The sequence below is a fragment of the Mandrillus leucophaeus genome, unplaced genomic scaffold (genome assembly GCF_000951045.1).
Source record: "Mandrillus leucophaeus isolate KB7577 unplaced genomic scaffold, Mleu.le_1.0 Scaffold551, whole genome shotgun sequence".
Taxonomy (NCBI): domain Eukaryota; kingdom Metazoa; phylum Chordata; class Mammalia; order Primates; family Cercopithecidae; genus Mandrillus; species Mandrillus leucophaeus.
Genome location: NW_012105931.1, coordinates 158,313 through 175,263, shown reverse-complemented (window position 1 = coordinate 175,263; position 16,951 = coordinate 158,313). Strand labels below are relative to the sequence as shown.

At 48.7% G+C, this 16,951-nt stretch overlaps 1 protein-coding gene across 1 annotated transcript in view; it reads right to left on the bottom strand.

Annotated features, from left to right (window-relative positions):
* DUS2 (dihydrouridine synthase 2) overlaps positions 1-16,951 on the bottom strand; it is a 58,073-nt gene that overhangs the window by 5,890 nt on the left and 35,232 nt on the right. The window contains exons 17-21 of the mRNA XM_011998005.1: positions 12,372-12,419; positions 7,042-7,107; positions 6,788-6,858; positions 3,529-3,615; positions 2,641-2,809 (exon numbers count right to left, since the gene is read on the bottom strand). Coding sequence (XP_011853395.1) covers positions 2,641-2,809; positions 3,529-3,615; positions 6,788-6,858; positions 7,042-7,107; positions 12,372-12,419 — 441 coding nt within the window. The remainder of the gene's footprint in view (positions 1-2,640; positions 2,810-3,528; positions 3,616-6,787; positions 6,859-7,041; positions 7,108-12,371; positions 12,420-16,951) is intronic.

Genomic DNA, 16,951 nt, shown 5'->3' with positions numbered 1-16,951 from the left:
AAAAAAAAAAAAAAAAAGAAAATTATCGGCTGGGCACAGTGGCCTGTAATCACAGCACATTGGGAGGCCAAGGCAGGCAGATCACCTGAGGTTGGGAGTTTGAGACCAGCCAGAACAACATGGAGAAACTCCATCTCTCCTAAAAATACAAAATTAGCCAGGCGTGGTGGCGGGCGCCTGTAATCCCAGCTACTCGGGAGGCTGAGGCAGGAGAATGGCTTGAACCCTGGAGGCAGAGGTTGCGGTGAGCCAATATAGTGCCACTGCACTCCAGCCTGGGCGACAACAGCGAAACTCCGTCTCAAAAAATAAATAAATAAATAAAAGAAAATTAGCCAGGCATGTTGGCACACACCTGTAGCCATAGCTACTAGGGAGGCTAAGGCAAGACAATTGCTTGCACCCAGGAATTGTGGCTATAGTGAGCTATGATCATGCCACTGCACTCCAGTCTGGGCAAGAGTGAGACCCTATCTAAAATAAAAATAAAAAATAAATTAAAAAGCCACTTTGACCTTGGTCATCTACTCCTCCAGCTAGTGATACAAAGCTTGAGGGTCACAGCCAAGGCCCACGGTCAGAAACACACTCTCCTGGACAGCCTGACTGAGGTCTGGAAGTGCGGAAGCCCGTTCCTGCTTCAGCCACCACAGAGGACCTACTGCCAAGTATCTTCCAGGGCAGGAAGGGGAAACACACCAAATTCTGGCATGGCAGGTCCAGTGCTGGGAAAGGGGTTGAGGTTCTTCTATTCCTTCTAACCAGAATGGGCACCTTCCCTTCCCACATCTTGAATAGCCTCTAACTTCCCCCTACATGGGTAAAACACAGCATCATTTAGTTCACATGTGTTACTCATCACTACATTTATCTATACAAGTGTGAGGCGCAACTGTTACCATCACTCCACAGACTATGAAATGAAGGCTCAGGGAGGCAAGATGACTGCCAGGGATACCCAGTAGAAGCCGGCTGGCTGGGGGCAGAGCAGGAGAGCAGTAGTGGGTGAAGGTGGCCTTCCCCAGCCCTCCAGGACACCCTCCCATCCCCCACCTCCTATGCTACTCTAGTAACTCCACCTGGGCCTATGACCTCAGTGCCTGGGAAAGTGCCATGGCACGCCCGGGACAAAGTGGGAAGTTGGGGAGCCCTGGCTAGCGGCAAGTCCTCGATTTAGCTTGTCTGGAAAGAAGGCACCTGGCTGTACCAGAAGCAGCCCTGCCTATGCTTGAAAGCTGCTCCCTTTCTCTGTGATAGCACACCCTCTTGAGGAGCTGCCAAGGGATGGCTCAGCAGGAATGATAACATCACCTTTCACCCAGTGAGCAAGCTCAGCACTGTTCAGCACGTCTTCTTGGCTACAGACTTGCCAGCTGGCCAAAAAGCTGGACAGCTGACCTGGGCTGGGGCAAGCCCTCCCTTGCCATGGAGCTATCCCAGACCATTGGAGAGGTGGTGGTCACCAACTTGCCCAGCAGGACACCAGAACCAGGGGGTGAGGGCCGCATCATTGAACAGGAAATAAGACAAAGGCTGCCCCAGTCTGGACACAGACCTCAGGGCATCCTACCATCCCAGTTTGCACAGCCATGGAAACACTCACATACCATGGCAGCCACAGGCACTCCTAGGCAGGTATGAACCCTAGAACTGAAGAGGAGGATGGAACTCTGCTCTGGGCAAGGACTGAACCCTCTGCTCAGACCCAATTTACTGAAGAATTTGAGGACCACTCACTGTCTCTCCCTGTAGACACGTGCAGCTGATCGGAGTCCCACAGAGTTTCAGGGTTGTGCCAAAGAGATAAGGCAAGTGAACTCTTCATTTTCTTTTATAGGGATATGCCCTTGGCACTACCATCAACCTCTCAATGAGAAGAAACTGGTTTAGAAAAGGCCATTCCCAGCCTGGGCAACATAGGGAGACTTCACCTCTATTTAAAAAATAAAAAATTAGCTGAGTGTGGTGGCACATGCTTGTAGTCCCAGCTACTTGGGAGGCTGAGGCAGGAGGATCACTTGAGCCCAGGAGGTCAAGACTGCAGTGAGTCATGATTATGCCACTATGCTCACACCTGCGCAACAGAGCGAGACCCCCATCTCAAAAAAAAAAAAAGCTATTCCCTAAGTCGAGGGTTATGGTTAAAGCATTCTGGAATCAGCAATAGAAAAGTTTTAGAAGTGATTTTGACTGATGAGTCAAATCAGGTGAGAAATTTCTCAATTGCTCCTCTTGGCTGTGGCTGCTCCTGAGCCAACATAGAGGCACATATGCCTTTGATGATGTAGAACCCACAGTCCATGTGCATATGCCTCTGTATGTGCAGCGTGTGAGAAAGAGAAAGATATACATCATGTGTTTGGGGCTCCAACAGCATCCTGGATCTAGAAGGTCCTTGCTATGACCTGCAAACCTCTGGAAGCTTTAGGAGATGGTAGGGGCATGCCCCCCAGCATCCTCTCTTAGCACTGCAGCTGGGAGACCCAATACAGCAGTGAGCTAGTGCAGCTACACTACATGAGCTAAAAAGAAAAGGAGAGAAACAGCAAGCACTGCTGGCAGCTGGGGGCTCACACAAAGTGCTCTCTGCAGGAGTGTGGTAGACAGAAATGCTTGTTTCAAAAAAGTACAGAGACGTACATATCTGATGTATTTCTGCATGACCTCCTCCAGGGGCCGCAGACCCTCCTTGAGGAATATAGATGGGTTCCACATGGCTGCTCGGGCCACCATCACAGAAGAGGCTGCCGTGGCTTGTCGAAAGTCCTCTATGTCCGAATACCGTTGGATGTGGTCATGAGATCCTCCGCTAAAAAGCAATCGGAGGGTTAGGGGTGTCCCCATCATGGAACCTATCAGCATTTTCAGAAAAAGTCAGCTTTCAGATCTGCCACTGATTAACAATGTAAATTTGCCCAAGTCCCTTCAGCTATCATAGCTTCAGTAAAGTGGATATTAGAATCCATATCTCCTTATGAAGTTAGGAGCACTAACCAAGATAATACATGTAAAGTGCCTGGCACTTAATAGGTAATCTAGGAAATTTACTTTCCTTGCCCCTAATCTAAAACAGTGGCTACAGCCAGCCCACATCTGGAGACATGGGTCCATAACTGGGCTATTGGGACTACAGGAAAACCCCCAAGCTGAATGGGCCACTTACATGTTCACTGAGGGCTAAGTCAAAACCCTGGCAAGAGGAATAGACACCGTGGTGATCACGAGAGGAGGGAAGGAGGCCCACTTAGGTCATACTTTCCCCTCCCTGCAGCCTGCTGCTCCAAGGACCCCTACTCTGTCTCCATACATTTCATCAGGAGTCAGGCGGCAGCCTCAGTCCAGAGACAGGCATGCAGAGGGGAGGGTCTCAGGTGGCAGCAGAAGGAACAGGGTCTGGGGTCTTGTGGAAAGCCCTGCCCTTTCCAAGCCACCCCTAAAACTTTTCACTCTAGGGAAGGCTGGGCCTGGCTACCACCCAGCCCTTAGCTCTGTGGGACACGGAGTACATGATGAAGAAAGGAGGCTTACTTGGCTATGACAGGAATGGAAAGGGTATCAGCAATGGCTTTGATGACTTCACAGCTGACAGGATGCTGAGGTCGCTCCTCCCGCTTCCTTGGAGATAGAAAGATGGGGCTGAGGGCTGAGCACCAAAAGCCACGTCACCACTCACAGGATTACCTCAGCCAAATCTTACTGTCCTCCCCACTGACCCTCAGGAAGGTCAGGTGGCCATGTGGCCATCAAGGACAGGTGGCAGGGGATGGCTCTCCCTGCCCTCTGGAGAAGAACTGTGAGGGGCAGGGGCAGCACAGATCCATGCTGAGTCCAGCTCTTGGAGGCCTGCAGGTGAAGCCTGGCTGCAGGGGGGCGAGGTGGGTGGACCAGCTCCCAAGGTCATGTTGCTTTTCCCTACCTTCCCTTTGCCTCTGCCAGAGATGAGGGACAGGGCCATAAGAGTGCTACCCCTACTGTCCCAGTCCTGCCCTCTCCAAGGGACTGGGAACAGCTGCTGCTACTCAGACTGGCCACTCCCACACAGCTGCCAATGCCAAAGCCAAGTTGCAGAGCTGATCCTAGGGAGAGGCACCTGACATAGGGTAGGCCCCGCAACCAGGGCAGGCCACGGACCATGGTTGTCACACCACAGCACAAGTGAGGCAGGACCACAACCTGGGGCCCCTCCTTCCAAGGTCAACTGCAAGTTCTTGTGCATGAGTTTTAGGGCTGCTGATGTGAGGCCTGACCTGAGCTGTGCTCAGAGACAAAGCAGAGAAGACGGTCGACCAGATAGCCCTTGTCCAGCTCTTGTCTGAGTATGTCCCCTCTGCTATACTCTTGTTCTTTTTTTTTTGAGACGGTGTTTTGCTCTTGTTGCCCAGGTTGGAGTGCAATGGTGCAACCTCAGCTCAATGCAACCTCCACCTCCTGAGTTCAGGCAATTCTCCTGCCTCAGCCTCCCAAGTAGCTGGGATTACAGGCATAAGCTACCATACCTGGCTAATTTTGTGTATTTTTTAGTAGAAACGGGGTTTCACCATGTTGGTCGGGCTGGTCTTGAACTCCTGACCTCATGTGATCCACCTGCCTTGGCCTCCTAAAGTGCTGGGATTCTAGGCATTAGCCACCACACCTGGGCCCCTGTGCTATACTCTTCTTCAACAAAAGGGTCGCCGGGCGCGGTGGCTCAAGCCTGTAATCCCAGCACTTTGGGAGGCCGAGATGGGCGGATCATGAGGTCAGGAGATCGAGACCATCGTGGCTAACACGGTGAAACCCCGTCTCTACTAAAACAATACAAAAAATTAGCCGGGCGTAGTGGCGGGTGCCTGTAGTCCCAGCTACTCGGGAGGCTGAGGCAGGAGAATGGCGTGAACCCGGGAGGCGGAGCTTGCAGTGAGCTGAGATCGCGCCACTGTACTCCAGCCTGGGCAACAGAGCAAGACTCCGTCTCAAAAGAAAAAGAGAAAGAATACTACATGCCATGCACTGTGCCAAGGATTTATATTCACAATCTCATAAAAGCCTTGGGACAACCCTATAAAGTAGAAATTATCTTAATTTCTAAACAAGGAATGTTGTGCTCAGAAAGGTTAAGTGATTTCCCAAGGATATACAGTTATCAAGCAGCAGAGCCAAGATCTCAAACCAGCGAGTCTGAATCCAAAGCCTGCTGCCTTGGGAAGTAGCATATGTGTACAAGTGTGTACTCCTCCCTCCTGGCTTCAACCCAAGCAACTCTGCTTTGCTCTGCTTTGTATGACGGGAGTTCTGGGTTCTCTTCCCTGAAAATGTTGTAAGAGCACAATCAACAACTTGAGCTCTTCCTATAAGACCCCAAGCCCAAAGGAACATCACTCAGAGAAGAGAGGTCCCCCTGGCCCAGGTCTACTGACCTGAGATGCTGTACAAAAGCAGCACATCCTGGACACAGAAAACAAGTGTGACTGTAAGCCAAGGGTGGCCTTCAGAACCTCAGCTCTCAGCAATTACATTAGCTACAGCTAGAAGGATTGTTTAGTCATTGTGACAGCTGGCAGTCCAACAAATGCAGACAAGAGAGGCAGAGACTTTAAAAGAATAGGCTGGTTGTGGTGGCTCACGCCTGTAATCCCCGCACTTTGAGGGGCTGAGGCAGGAGGATCACTTAAGCCCAGGAGTTTGAGACCAGCCTGGGCAACATAAGGAGATCCCGTCACAACAAAAAAATAAAAAATTAGCCAGGTGTGGTGGCATGTGCCTATAGTTTCAGCCACTCAGGAGGCTGAGACGGGAGGATCACTTGAGCCCAGGAGTTTGAGGCTGCAGTGAGCTATGATTGTGCCACTTCACTCCAGCCTGGGTAACAGAACAAGACTGTCTCAAAAAACAACAACAACAATGAAAAACAAATAAACAAAGCAATCTGTCTGGGATTATTCAAGGGAGAAGTCATTGCTCAATATAATAGAAAGAAAATAAGGCTAGGCCTAGAGGCTCATGCCTGTAATCACAGCACTTTGGGAGGCCAAGGTGGGTGGATCACCTGAGATCAGGAGTTTGAAACCAGCCTGGCCAATGTGGTGAAACCCCGTCTCTACTAAAAAATATAAAAATTAGCTGGGCATGGTGGAGCATGCCTGTAATCTTAGCTACTCAGGAGGCTGAGGCAGGAGAATCACTTGAACCCGGGAGATGGAGATTGCAGTGAGCCAAGACTGCGCTATTGCACTCCAGCCTGGGTGACAGAATGGCAAAGAGATAGAAGGAGAGGAGAAGAGGGGAGAGGAGAGGGGAGGGGGGAGGGGAGGAGATGGGAGGGGAGGAAGGAGAGGAAGGAAAGAGAGAAGGAGGGAAGGAGGGAGGGAAGGAAGGAAGGAAGGAAGGAAGGAGGGAAGGAAGGAAGGAAGGAAGGAGGGAAGGAAGGAAATAAATGAGATTTTCTCATGAGGGTCAGAATTCCACCACGAACTGGCTGCATGGTACGATTTTGAGCAAGTCACTCAATCTCTAGCATTTACACATCCTGATGGTAGAGGTGTTTCTCCTTTCTTAGTCTCTCTGCGTTTCTAAACCTCTGTACCTACCCTCAATAGGTGCTCCATAAATGAAACAAAGGCAAATGTAAGCTCATTCAGGGTCTGCCTGCCCTCAAGACTCATAGGATATCAAAGAGCTAGGCAGACATAGGCTGAATATGTAGAAGACAAATTGTCTGTCACTTGGGATGACAGATCAATTAAGGAAGAATCACTAATATGAGTTAGGACCTCCCTACCAGTCAGTCACTAGAAATGTGACCACTCACCTCCCATGAACTGCGATGGCAGCAATGCCAGTCCTCTCTATCCGCTTCACAAGGCTCAGAGTATCTTCTAGCTGAGGAAGAGGACCACATAGGATGGTTACTGAAGCCCCAGAAGGAGCAGCTGCTGGCTCCTAAAGTAGGCTCAGCTCTACTCTCTCCTCCAAGCCTAATTTAGCACCTCAAGAATCATTCACAAACCTAAATCCAACATCACCAAAGAGAATGGACCTTCAAACGTAACACACCATCCTTACCGACGGCAGGATGCGAATCTTGCAGGTCACAGGTCTGCGTATCCCTTTAACAAGAGTGCTGAGGATCTGCAGAGAGGAAAACACAAGAGCACCTATGTCTTCTAGAACAAACCACCACACTGCCTGAACTAATTAACTCTGCTACAGGCTGTGCATTCTGGTGGCATGAACAGTTTGTGTATGTGTGAATGCATGCGTGTGTCTGTTACACACATACATAAATAAGCTCCACGAGGCAAGGGATCTGCCTTTGTTCTACACTGGAGCCCCAGCGCCTGCCTAGCACCTAGTGGTATATACATATTTGTCAAATATGCTGAATGAATGAGTGAGTGAACAGTTATGTGTGCACACCTGTGTGCAACTCACTGAGCCTTTGCCAGGACAAATACCAGAATTATCTGGAGAACTGAAGAAATACAAACTCTTGAATTCCACACTATTATTTCCTGAATCAGTCTCTAAGGGCAGGGCTTAGGAATGTGTGTTTTCAAAAGGCTCTGCCCAACACGCTCCACCCCATCCTCAGTATCATTCTGACCCTAGCCTTGGTTAAGAACACATGGCTAAAAATAATAATAAGAAGAAGAAGTAAGAAAAAAAGAACACATAGCTAACTGGGCGTGGTGGTTCATGCCTGTAATCCCAACACTTTGAGAGGCTGAAGTGGGAAGACTGCTTGAAGCCAGGAGTTCAAGACCACCCTGGGCAACACAGCAAGACCCTGTTCCCTTTTTGTTTGTTTGTTTTGTTTTGAGACAGGGTCTGGCTCTGTTTCCCAAGCTAGTGTGCAGTGGTGCAATCTTGGCTCAATGCAACCTCTGCCTCCCTAGCTCAAGCAATCCTCCCCACCTCAGCCTCCATAGTAGCTGGGACCACCATGTTGGCCAGGCTGGTCTCAAACTCCTAAGCTCAAGCAATCTACCTGCTTCAGCCTCCCAAAGTCCTGGGATTACAGGCTTGAGTCACTGCACCTAGCCCATCCCTGTTGCTATTTAAAAAAAAGGGGGGGGGCTTGGGGAGGGGGGAACAGCTTCTTTCCTGGGTGAAGAGAATGTTCCCTGTGTGTTGTTCCAGGACTTGCAGGGTGAGGGAACAGGAAGGCTCTTAAGGGCCTGCATTCCTCTTTAGGGGAGTCAGATATACTCCCCTAAACTGGCAAAGAAAAGACAATGTACTCAACATATTTAAAAGTGCTTATCACATTGCAATTGCAAAAGATTTCAAAGAAAGATCAAGACGTCATGCAGGAAAGTGACAGGGAGGGTAGCAAGACCAGACCACACAAGAATCAGAGATAGAGAGGTGTAGATGACACTGCATGTCTGTGTCATTGCTATCTTCTTCCCTTATCAGAAATTTCAGGCCAGGCAAGCTGGAGGAAAGATGAACCCAAGAACCCTCTTCCAAGAACTGGATGTCTGTCTAGCACAGCAGGGGGATATCTAGGTGGCTGCTGCCAGTCTTGATTCTAGACAGGCGGGGGCAGCAGAGAGCCAGGTTGCAAAAACCAGTAGTGGAGGCCTTTCAGGGGACAGGCTGAATGAAGCAGGCCATGCCAGAAGACATCTAACCAAGAGGCTGGATGGACTGACAGACAGGTGGACAGTTCATGAGCAAGACAGGACCTGCTGGCCCAACTGCCAGGGACTGGCAGGAATGAACAGTCCCTAGGTGCTGTCCCAGGAGGCAGACTGGGCCTGAGGTCTTAGGGTCACCTTGGCAGGCCTTAAACAGGCACTGACCTTTTAAGTCGGGGTCTGACAGGTTCATCAAGAAATACAATAAAAATTCTCATTCTAGTCCCATCCTTCGTGCTCAAAGCAACATCTCCGAAAGTTTCCATTACAAGTGCTCACTTAGAATCCTCTGACATTTGGTGATTTAAGCAACACCACCTGGTCTGATCCAATTCTCTGTCTTGTAGAGCTTCCTTTTGCTGTATTCTATCCAAGTAGCTCTCAGTACTTTTTTCAGTATTTCTGTGCATTTCATGTGTGTGTTAAGGGCTAGGAAGGAAATTAGGTAACCAAAAACCCTAGCCACTTACAAGGGTCACACTGAGGGGAAATGGCAACTAGAAATTGTCTTCTGGCCAGGGTCTAGCATGAAACTCTCCTGGACACCAACTCTCCAGATCCAAGTCTTTGGGGAGAAAGAACGAGAGCAAGTCCATATTTGAGCAGAGGAACAACACATTTACCTACAAGAAGGCTTGCCTCAATAGACTCACTGGCCAACTGAAGAAAAGTAGGCTCCCTGGTTTCTGGGAGGCAGCAAATGAGGATAGGAAAGCATAGGCCTGGAAAGCAGTGAGACCTGAGCTCAAGTCCTGGCCCTGCCAGTTGTCAGCCATGGCCCAAGTGCAGTGTACACAAGGGGGATGCCCTGCGCATACTTGTAATCCCAGCACTTTGGGAGGCCAGATCACCTGTGGTTAGGAGTTCCAGGCTAGCCTAAACAACAAGGTGAAACCCTGTACCTACTAATAATACAAAAATTAGCCAGGCATTGTGGTGCACGCCTGTAATCTCAGCTACTCAGAGGCTGAGGCAGGAGAATCTCTTGAACCCAGGAGGTGTAAGTTGCAGTGAGCTGAGATCGCACCACTGCACTCCAGCCTGGGCAACAGAGTGAGACTCCCTCTCAAAATAAATAAATATTTTTAAAAATAAAATAAAACTGAGGTTCTTAATCCAGGGAGCATATCCAGAGTTACCTGGTAGAAGCTTTCTCAGAGATTGATATCCCACTCTCCACCCCTACTCACCCCAAGGGTCTGCAGAATTCTCAACGGATAGCATCCTTTATTTATAACTGGGGTAAAATATATAAAACATGAAATTTGCCATCTTAAACATTTTTTTTTTTTTTTGAGGCAGAGTTTTGCTCTTTTTGCCCAGGTGGAGTGCAATGGCATGATCTTGGCTCACCGCAACCTCTGCCTCCCGGGTTCAAGCGATTCTCCTGCCTCGGCCTCCCAAGTAGCTGGGATTACAGGCATGCGCCGCCACCCTGGCTAATTTTTTGTATTTTTAGTAGAGACGGGGTTTCTCCATGTTGGTCAGGCTGGTCTTGAACTCCCAACCTCAGGTGATCCAACTGCCTCGGCCTCCCAAAGTGCTGGGATTATAGGCGTGAGCCACTGCACCCGGCAACATTTTTAAGTGTATAATTCAGTGGCATTAATTACATTCACAATGTTGTACAACTACCAACGTTATGTGTTTCCAAGGTTTTCATAACCCCAAACAAGAATCTTTGAGAAAATTTCTAGAGGTGGTCTTAAGACACTCCCACAGATGGAACCATGGGCCTAAAACACCAAGCCTGGAAAGACCCGCAAAGCTCTCACCCAGGCCACCCAGCTTGCCAGCATGGTCTGGACCCAAACTGAATCCAGCCCCTACACCTAAGCCACATCTGGCTTTGTTGTGGAAGCCTGCAACCTCCCCACCATGGGGCAAACCCCATCTATCAGTCTAACCTGGCCCATCTAAGTACCCAATCAGAGAAGTAGTGGAATGAACTAGGCTTCTGAAGTTGAATGTATCTCTGCTGCCTCATGGATGAAATCTGCCTCATTCAAAGAGGGGCAGTAGAGAGGATAGAGCCAACAGCCTGGGTCTGAGAAAACAGGAGGCTGGAGGAAAACAAAAATGCCTGTGTGCTCATGTTGTGAACCACATCCTCCCTGCTGGGGCCCCCTCTCCTAGGTGTGGAAACCAATTTGACATCCAAGATGTCTCCTTCCACTCCACCCTGCACAGAAGTGTCTAACCGGAGATTTCCAAGTTGAGGTGCCTATTGACCTGACACTTACAAACTATACCCAGGCACCTGGAACCTGAGATGCTACTGGAGAGGGTGCTGACACTAGGAGTCAGAAGAGACTATGGTTCACAAGCTGGCTCTGCCTGCCACTTATTTACTATATGATCTTAAGCAAATTATTTTCTTTCTTTGTGCTTTAGTTTATTGTCCTTGATCAAACGGAGATAAATGCCAATCCTGTCTACTTCAAGGGTTTTCAGAATCAAATGAAAGGCACATTATGGCTGCGCACAGTGGCTCACATCTGTAATCCCACCACTTTGGGAGGCCGAGGTGGGTGGATCACCTGAGGTCAGGAGCTCAAGACCAGCATGACCAACATGATGAAACTCCATCTCTATTAAAAAATACAAAAATTAGCCGGGCGTCATGACGGGCACCTGTAATCCCACCTACTGCGGAGGCTGAGGCAGAAGAATCACTTGAACCCTGGAGGCAGAGGTTGCAGTGAGCCGAGACTGTGCCACTGCACTCCAGCCTGGGTGACAGAGCAAGACTCTGTCTCAAAAAAAAGAAAGGCACATTATACGGGTACACTACAGATCGAGTATCTCTGGCTGCACATGGGGAAAATGAGAAGGCACGTATCCAGCAAGCACAGTGGTCTTCCTATGTCCCAGAGACAGCGGGGCTGGAGGAACATGCAGGGTTGAGCTGCTGATACAGCAACCATGCAGCTCTCATTGGCAATGATGGCAGCTCTCATTGGCGGTGCCTGAGTCCCAAGTTGCTCTAGCCTCCGGGAAGCAGGATGAGGCTTAAAGCCCAGACAGGGAAGTAGTGATAGAGAATGAAAAGGAAAACAAAGGAGCTAAAAGGAAAGGGCTGGCAGACTGGGAGAGGAACACAAAGGATACAGATGGTGTGGCAGAGAATGTCATTGCCACATACCCTGGCAGCTCACAATGCCAGGTAGTAAATGCCAACCTGTCCCCAGGGCCTCATTAAGCTAGCCTACAGAATCACCAAAGAAAGGGGAACAGAGAGAGACCAACTTCAGCTTGCCTCCCCTAACCCTGGCCTGGGCTGCTCTCCAAGGGCTGGGGTAGACTCTTTCAGGACACAGGGGACCCACTGCTGCTCTCCTCAAGTACCTTGGGAGAGGCCAATCCACCCACACACATACAAACACGTATGGCCACTGAGCTTGTCCTCACCACAGGTGGCCTGGCCTCTGCTCTCAAGACCTTCCCAGAAGGGAGACAGGCAATACAGAAGAGGTTCTCTATGAGTCCTCAGGACCCCTGGCCCTTTGTTGACATGTCTCTAGCTCTGGGCTTTTTAGGAACTTCAAAGCTGCTGTAGGCTGGCTCAAGGGTTCCCAAACTTGGCTGCATGTCAAAATCACTGGGAAGATTTTTTGGAAATTGCTAGGCCTCAGGGAGAGAAACTGGGTGGACATCAGTAAATCTGGTATTAGTGGAAGGAGGCATTCTAGACAACTCTAGTTTGGAGCTGTGTTTGAGGACCCCTGCTTTCACCTGTGGAGGACTTACCTTCTCAATCTTGTCAGGGTCTGACAGCAGAGCAGCTCCCATTCCTCCCTAAGGAGAAACACACAAAAGGTCTTCTTACAGCTGGGAGACAGTATGGCCCTCTCCATGGGATGGGGTCTGGCAACTGGGCATCACCTCGGCACTCACCTCCAGGGGACCAAGGCCCACTGGCAACCGTCACTTCTTTTAAACAAGTAGGAGGGCAGCAGTATCTGTGCCCACAACATCTGGGACTGAAGTGTGATAATTTTTTTTTTTAAGACAAGAGTCTCGCTTTGTCACCCAGGCTGGAGTGCAGTGGTGCAATCTCAGCTCACTGCAACCTCCACCTCCCTGGTTCAAGTGATTCTTCTGCCTCAGCCTCCTAAGTAGCCAGGACTGCAGGCATGCACCACCATACCTGGCTAATTTTTTAATATATTTTTAGTAGAGAGAGGGTTTCACCATGTTGACCAGGCTGGCCGGACCAGAGTGATGACTTTTAAAATTTATAGGCTGGGCGTGGTGGCTCACACCTATAATCTGAGCACTTTGGGAAGCTGAGTCAGGTGGATCACCTGAGGTCAGGAGTTCGAAACCAGCCTGGCCAACATGGTGAGACCCTGTCTCTACCAAAAATACAAAAATCAGCCGAGCATGGTGGTGTGCGCCTGTAGTCCCAGCTATTCAGGAGGCTGAGGCAGAAGAATTGCTTGAACCCAGGAGGCAGAGGTTGCAGTGAGCCGAGATTGCGCCACTGTACCCCAGCCTGGGTGACAGAGCAAGACCCTATCTCAAACAAAAAAAAGTCATCGTTCTGATCCCCTTGGTAAAACCCACAAATCTATCTAGAAATGGGCTATATAAAACTTATTTTTCAAGACTGCCCACTCCCTAACCCACGTCTCAGTGTCTTAATAAACTAAATCCCACCATCTTCCAAGCCCTTAAAAAACAATCAGGCCGGGCGCGGTGGCTCAAGCCTGTAATCCCAGCACTTTGGGAGGCCGAGGCGGGTGGATCACGAGGTCAGGAGATCGAGACCATCCTGACTAACACGGTGAAACCCCGTCTCTACTAAAAATACAAAAAACTAGCCGGGCGTGGTGGCGGGTGCCTGTAGTCCCAGCTACTCGGAGGCTGAGGCAGGAGAATGGTGTAAACCCGGGAGGCGGAGCTTGCAGTGAGCCGAGATCGCGCCACTGCACTCCAGCCTGGGTGACAGAGCGAGACTCCGTCTCAAAAAAAAAAAACCACAATGAATCATCCTTCCTTTGAAATAAGATCAAATGCGCCTTCTTCCTATCATACCCAATGCTTGCATAGGCATCAACACCACCAGCAAAGCTACTAAGGTGCACACAACTTACGAACCTTGTCTAGGCCCTTCTATTCTGCCAGCAACAATGTCCCAGCCCAGACCCATGCCCAACTCTAACAAAAGCCTCAGGAAATGGAAGCCACCAACCCACACAACCGCTTGAATCTTGATAATAGTAATGGTGGTTGCTCTTTATGGTGAGTTACTGGTGATTTTCCCACTCTTTTCTGTACTAGTATATATTTTCCAACTTCTAGACAATGGTATTAATTACTTTAATAATGAAGGACGGGGATCTTTAAAAATCTGAATCCATTAAGAGCGAGATGAAGGCAAAAAAAAAGACAAAAACAATTCCAATAAATATATGCTGCCAGTGTAAAGATTACATACTAATGCTCACAGAAAATGCTCAGAAGGTGTAAGTTCGGTTATTACACTTCAATTTCATGCTTAAGGATGACAAACTGGAATCAGAGAGAACATTAAACCACCACAGACTCAGCCAGGCTGAGCCTGGATTTTAGAGAAAAAGGGGTAGGCTGGAAAATCTACCAAGCCTGGACTACACTGGTCATAAAAGAAACCTTGAAGGCCTAGAGGAAGCCCCAGCACTCCCCCTGGCTCCATCTGTCCTTTTACTCACATATATCCAGCCCTTCCTTATAGAATCACAGGATCTAGAATTCAGTTTCACTGCCCCTTCCACAATAATAGCCTTCTCAACAACGGAATTTCCTTCCTTCCTTCCTTTCTATTTAACTTACTTGCTTTTTTGAATAGGTAAAACATTCAAAATTTGAGAGATTCAAATGGGTAACAAGTAAGAAGTCTCCCTCCCTAAAGAATGAGAAACGTTTCAATCTATACTTTTTTTTTTTTGGATACAGGGTCTCACTCTGTAGCCCAGAGTGGAGTGCAGTGGCATGATCCTGGCTCACTGCGACCTCCGCCTCTAGGGTTCATGTGATTCTCCTGCCTCAGCCTCTCAAGTAGCTGGGACTACAGGTGTGTGCCACCACACCTGGCTAATTTTTATATTTTTTGGTAGACATGGGGTTTCACCCTTTTGGCCAGCCTGGTCTTGAACTCCTGACCTCAGGTGGTCTGCCCACCTCAGCCTCCCAAAGTGCTGGGATTACAGACATGAGCCATCGCACCCAACCTCAATCTATACTTTTTATCTGGCTTCAATTTTTGAACCATGAGAACAAAGCAGATATTCAGCTAGTATGTACATGTGTGGCATACTGATTGGTATCTCTTCTGACTGATCAGTGCCAGTGTTGTGCCAGTTAATTATTTTCAGTAGCACCCCTGTAATGGGAATTTACTATCTATGCACAACCAAATAAAAACTTAAGTTTCGGCCGGGCGCGGTGGCTCACGTCTGTAATCCCAGCACTTTGGGAGGCCGAGGCGGGTGGATCATGAGGTCAGGAGTTCGAGACCATCCTGGCTAACATGGTGAAACCCCGTCTCTACTAAAATTACAAAAAATTAGCCGGGCGTGGTGGCGTGTGCCTGTAGTCCCAGCTACTTGGGAAGCTGAGGCAGGAGAATGGCGTGAACCCAGGAGGCGGAGCGGAGCTTGCAGTGAGCCGAGATTGTGCCACTGCACTCCAGCCTGGGCAACAGAGCGAGACTCCGTCAAAAAAAAAAAAAAAAAAAAAAAAAACTTAAGTTTCCTTCCCCAGAGGAAACCAATGTTACTAGTTTCTTCTGTGTGTCTCCAAAAATCTTCCCTGAATAAACTAATAAATATATATAATCATCCCCTATCCTCCTTATATAAATGGTATATACCACCATACCCTGCCTCCAAATCATTTTAACGCTGCTCCTCACATACTTTAGGAACACAAAGAAGTAATCAGAAAAGAGCAAAACCGCCGGGCGCAGTGGTTCACACCTGTAATCCCTACACTGTGGGAGGCCAAGGCAGGTGGATCACGAGGTCGGGCATTCGAGACCAGCCTGGCCAACATGGCAAAACCCCATCTTTACTAAAAATACAAAAAAAATTAGTCGGGCATGGTGGCGGGCACCTATAGTCCCAGCTACTCAGGAAGCTGAGGCAGGAGAATGGTGTGAACCCAGGAGACAGAGGTTGCAGTGAGCCGAGATCACACCATTGCACTCCAGCCTACACGACAAGAGTGAGACTCCATCTCAAAAAAAAAAAAAAAAAAGACCAAAGATACCTAAAGTCCAAGTCCAGCTGATCTTTTACCAACCAAGGTTTTCAATCCTGCACTCCGCTTCTTCTTCATCATCTTCCACTCGACAAACCTCTGGTCAAATCGAGCTACTCACGCCTCCCTGTGTCTACTTCATATTCATCCCCAGGCCCTGCTTATATCACACCCTCTGCTTACAGGGTCCCAAATCTCAGCCCAAGGACCACAATTCCCTATAAAACTCCAAGTTTAAAGGCTGTCTTTCCACTCCCTTCTCTGGGCTACCATAGTCTGATTTCTTCTGATATGACAATGGGAACATTTGCACTGTATCTGCCTTTTTTTTTTTTTTTTTTTTTTTTAAAGACAGAGTTTTGCTCTTGTCACCCAGGCTGCAGTGCAGTGGCATGATCTCGGCTCACTGCAACCTCTGTCTCCCAGGTTCAAGCGATTCTCATGCCTCAGCCTCCCAAGTAGCTGGGATTACAGGCACACACCACCACGCCCAGCTAATGGCTTGTAATTTTAGTACACATGGGGTTTCACCATGTTGGTCAGGCTGGTCTCAAACTCCTGACCTCAGGTGATCTGCCCGCCTCAGCCTCCCAAAGTGCTGGGATTACAGGCATGAGCCACCAGGCCTGGCCTTTTTTTTTTTTTAACTTTTAAGAATTTTTATAAAGACAATGTCTTACTCTGTTGCCCAGGCTCATCTCAATCTCCTGAGATCAAGTGATCCTCCTGCATCAGCCTCCCAAAGTGCTAGGATTACATGTGTGAACCACCACTCCCAGCCTCCTCTCTTTTTTTTAAATGTATGTCTCAGTTGTTTTTCCTTTTTTTCTTTTTTTTTTCAATTTTATAACTTTATTTGATGTATTTGACGATCAGCGATTAGTTCTCATCCACATTGACTGTCTGCAGATTTTTGAAAGTGGTAACAGGTACATAGGTAACCAAAGTATAGAGCTTATTTGGTGAATCTTCATCCTCATTACGTTTTCTGGACAGCCGCACACGGATTCGGTATGGGACATTCCTTATTCCTTTGGCCCAGACAGCTTTGTTGAGCCTGGTATCAATGCACACATCTGGAGTTC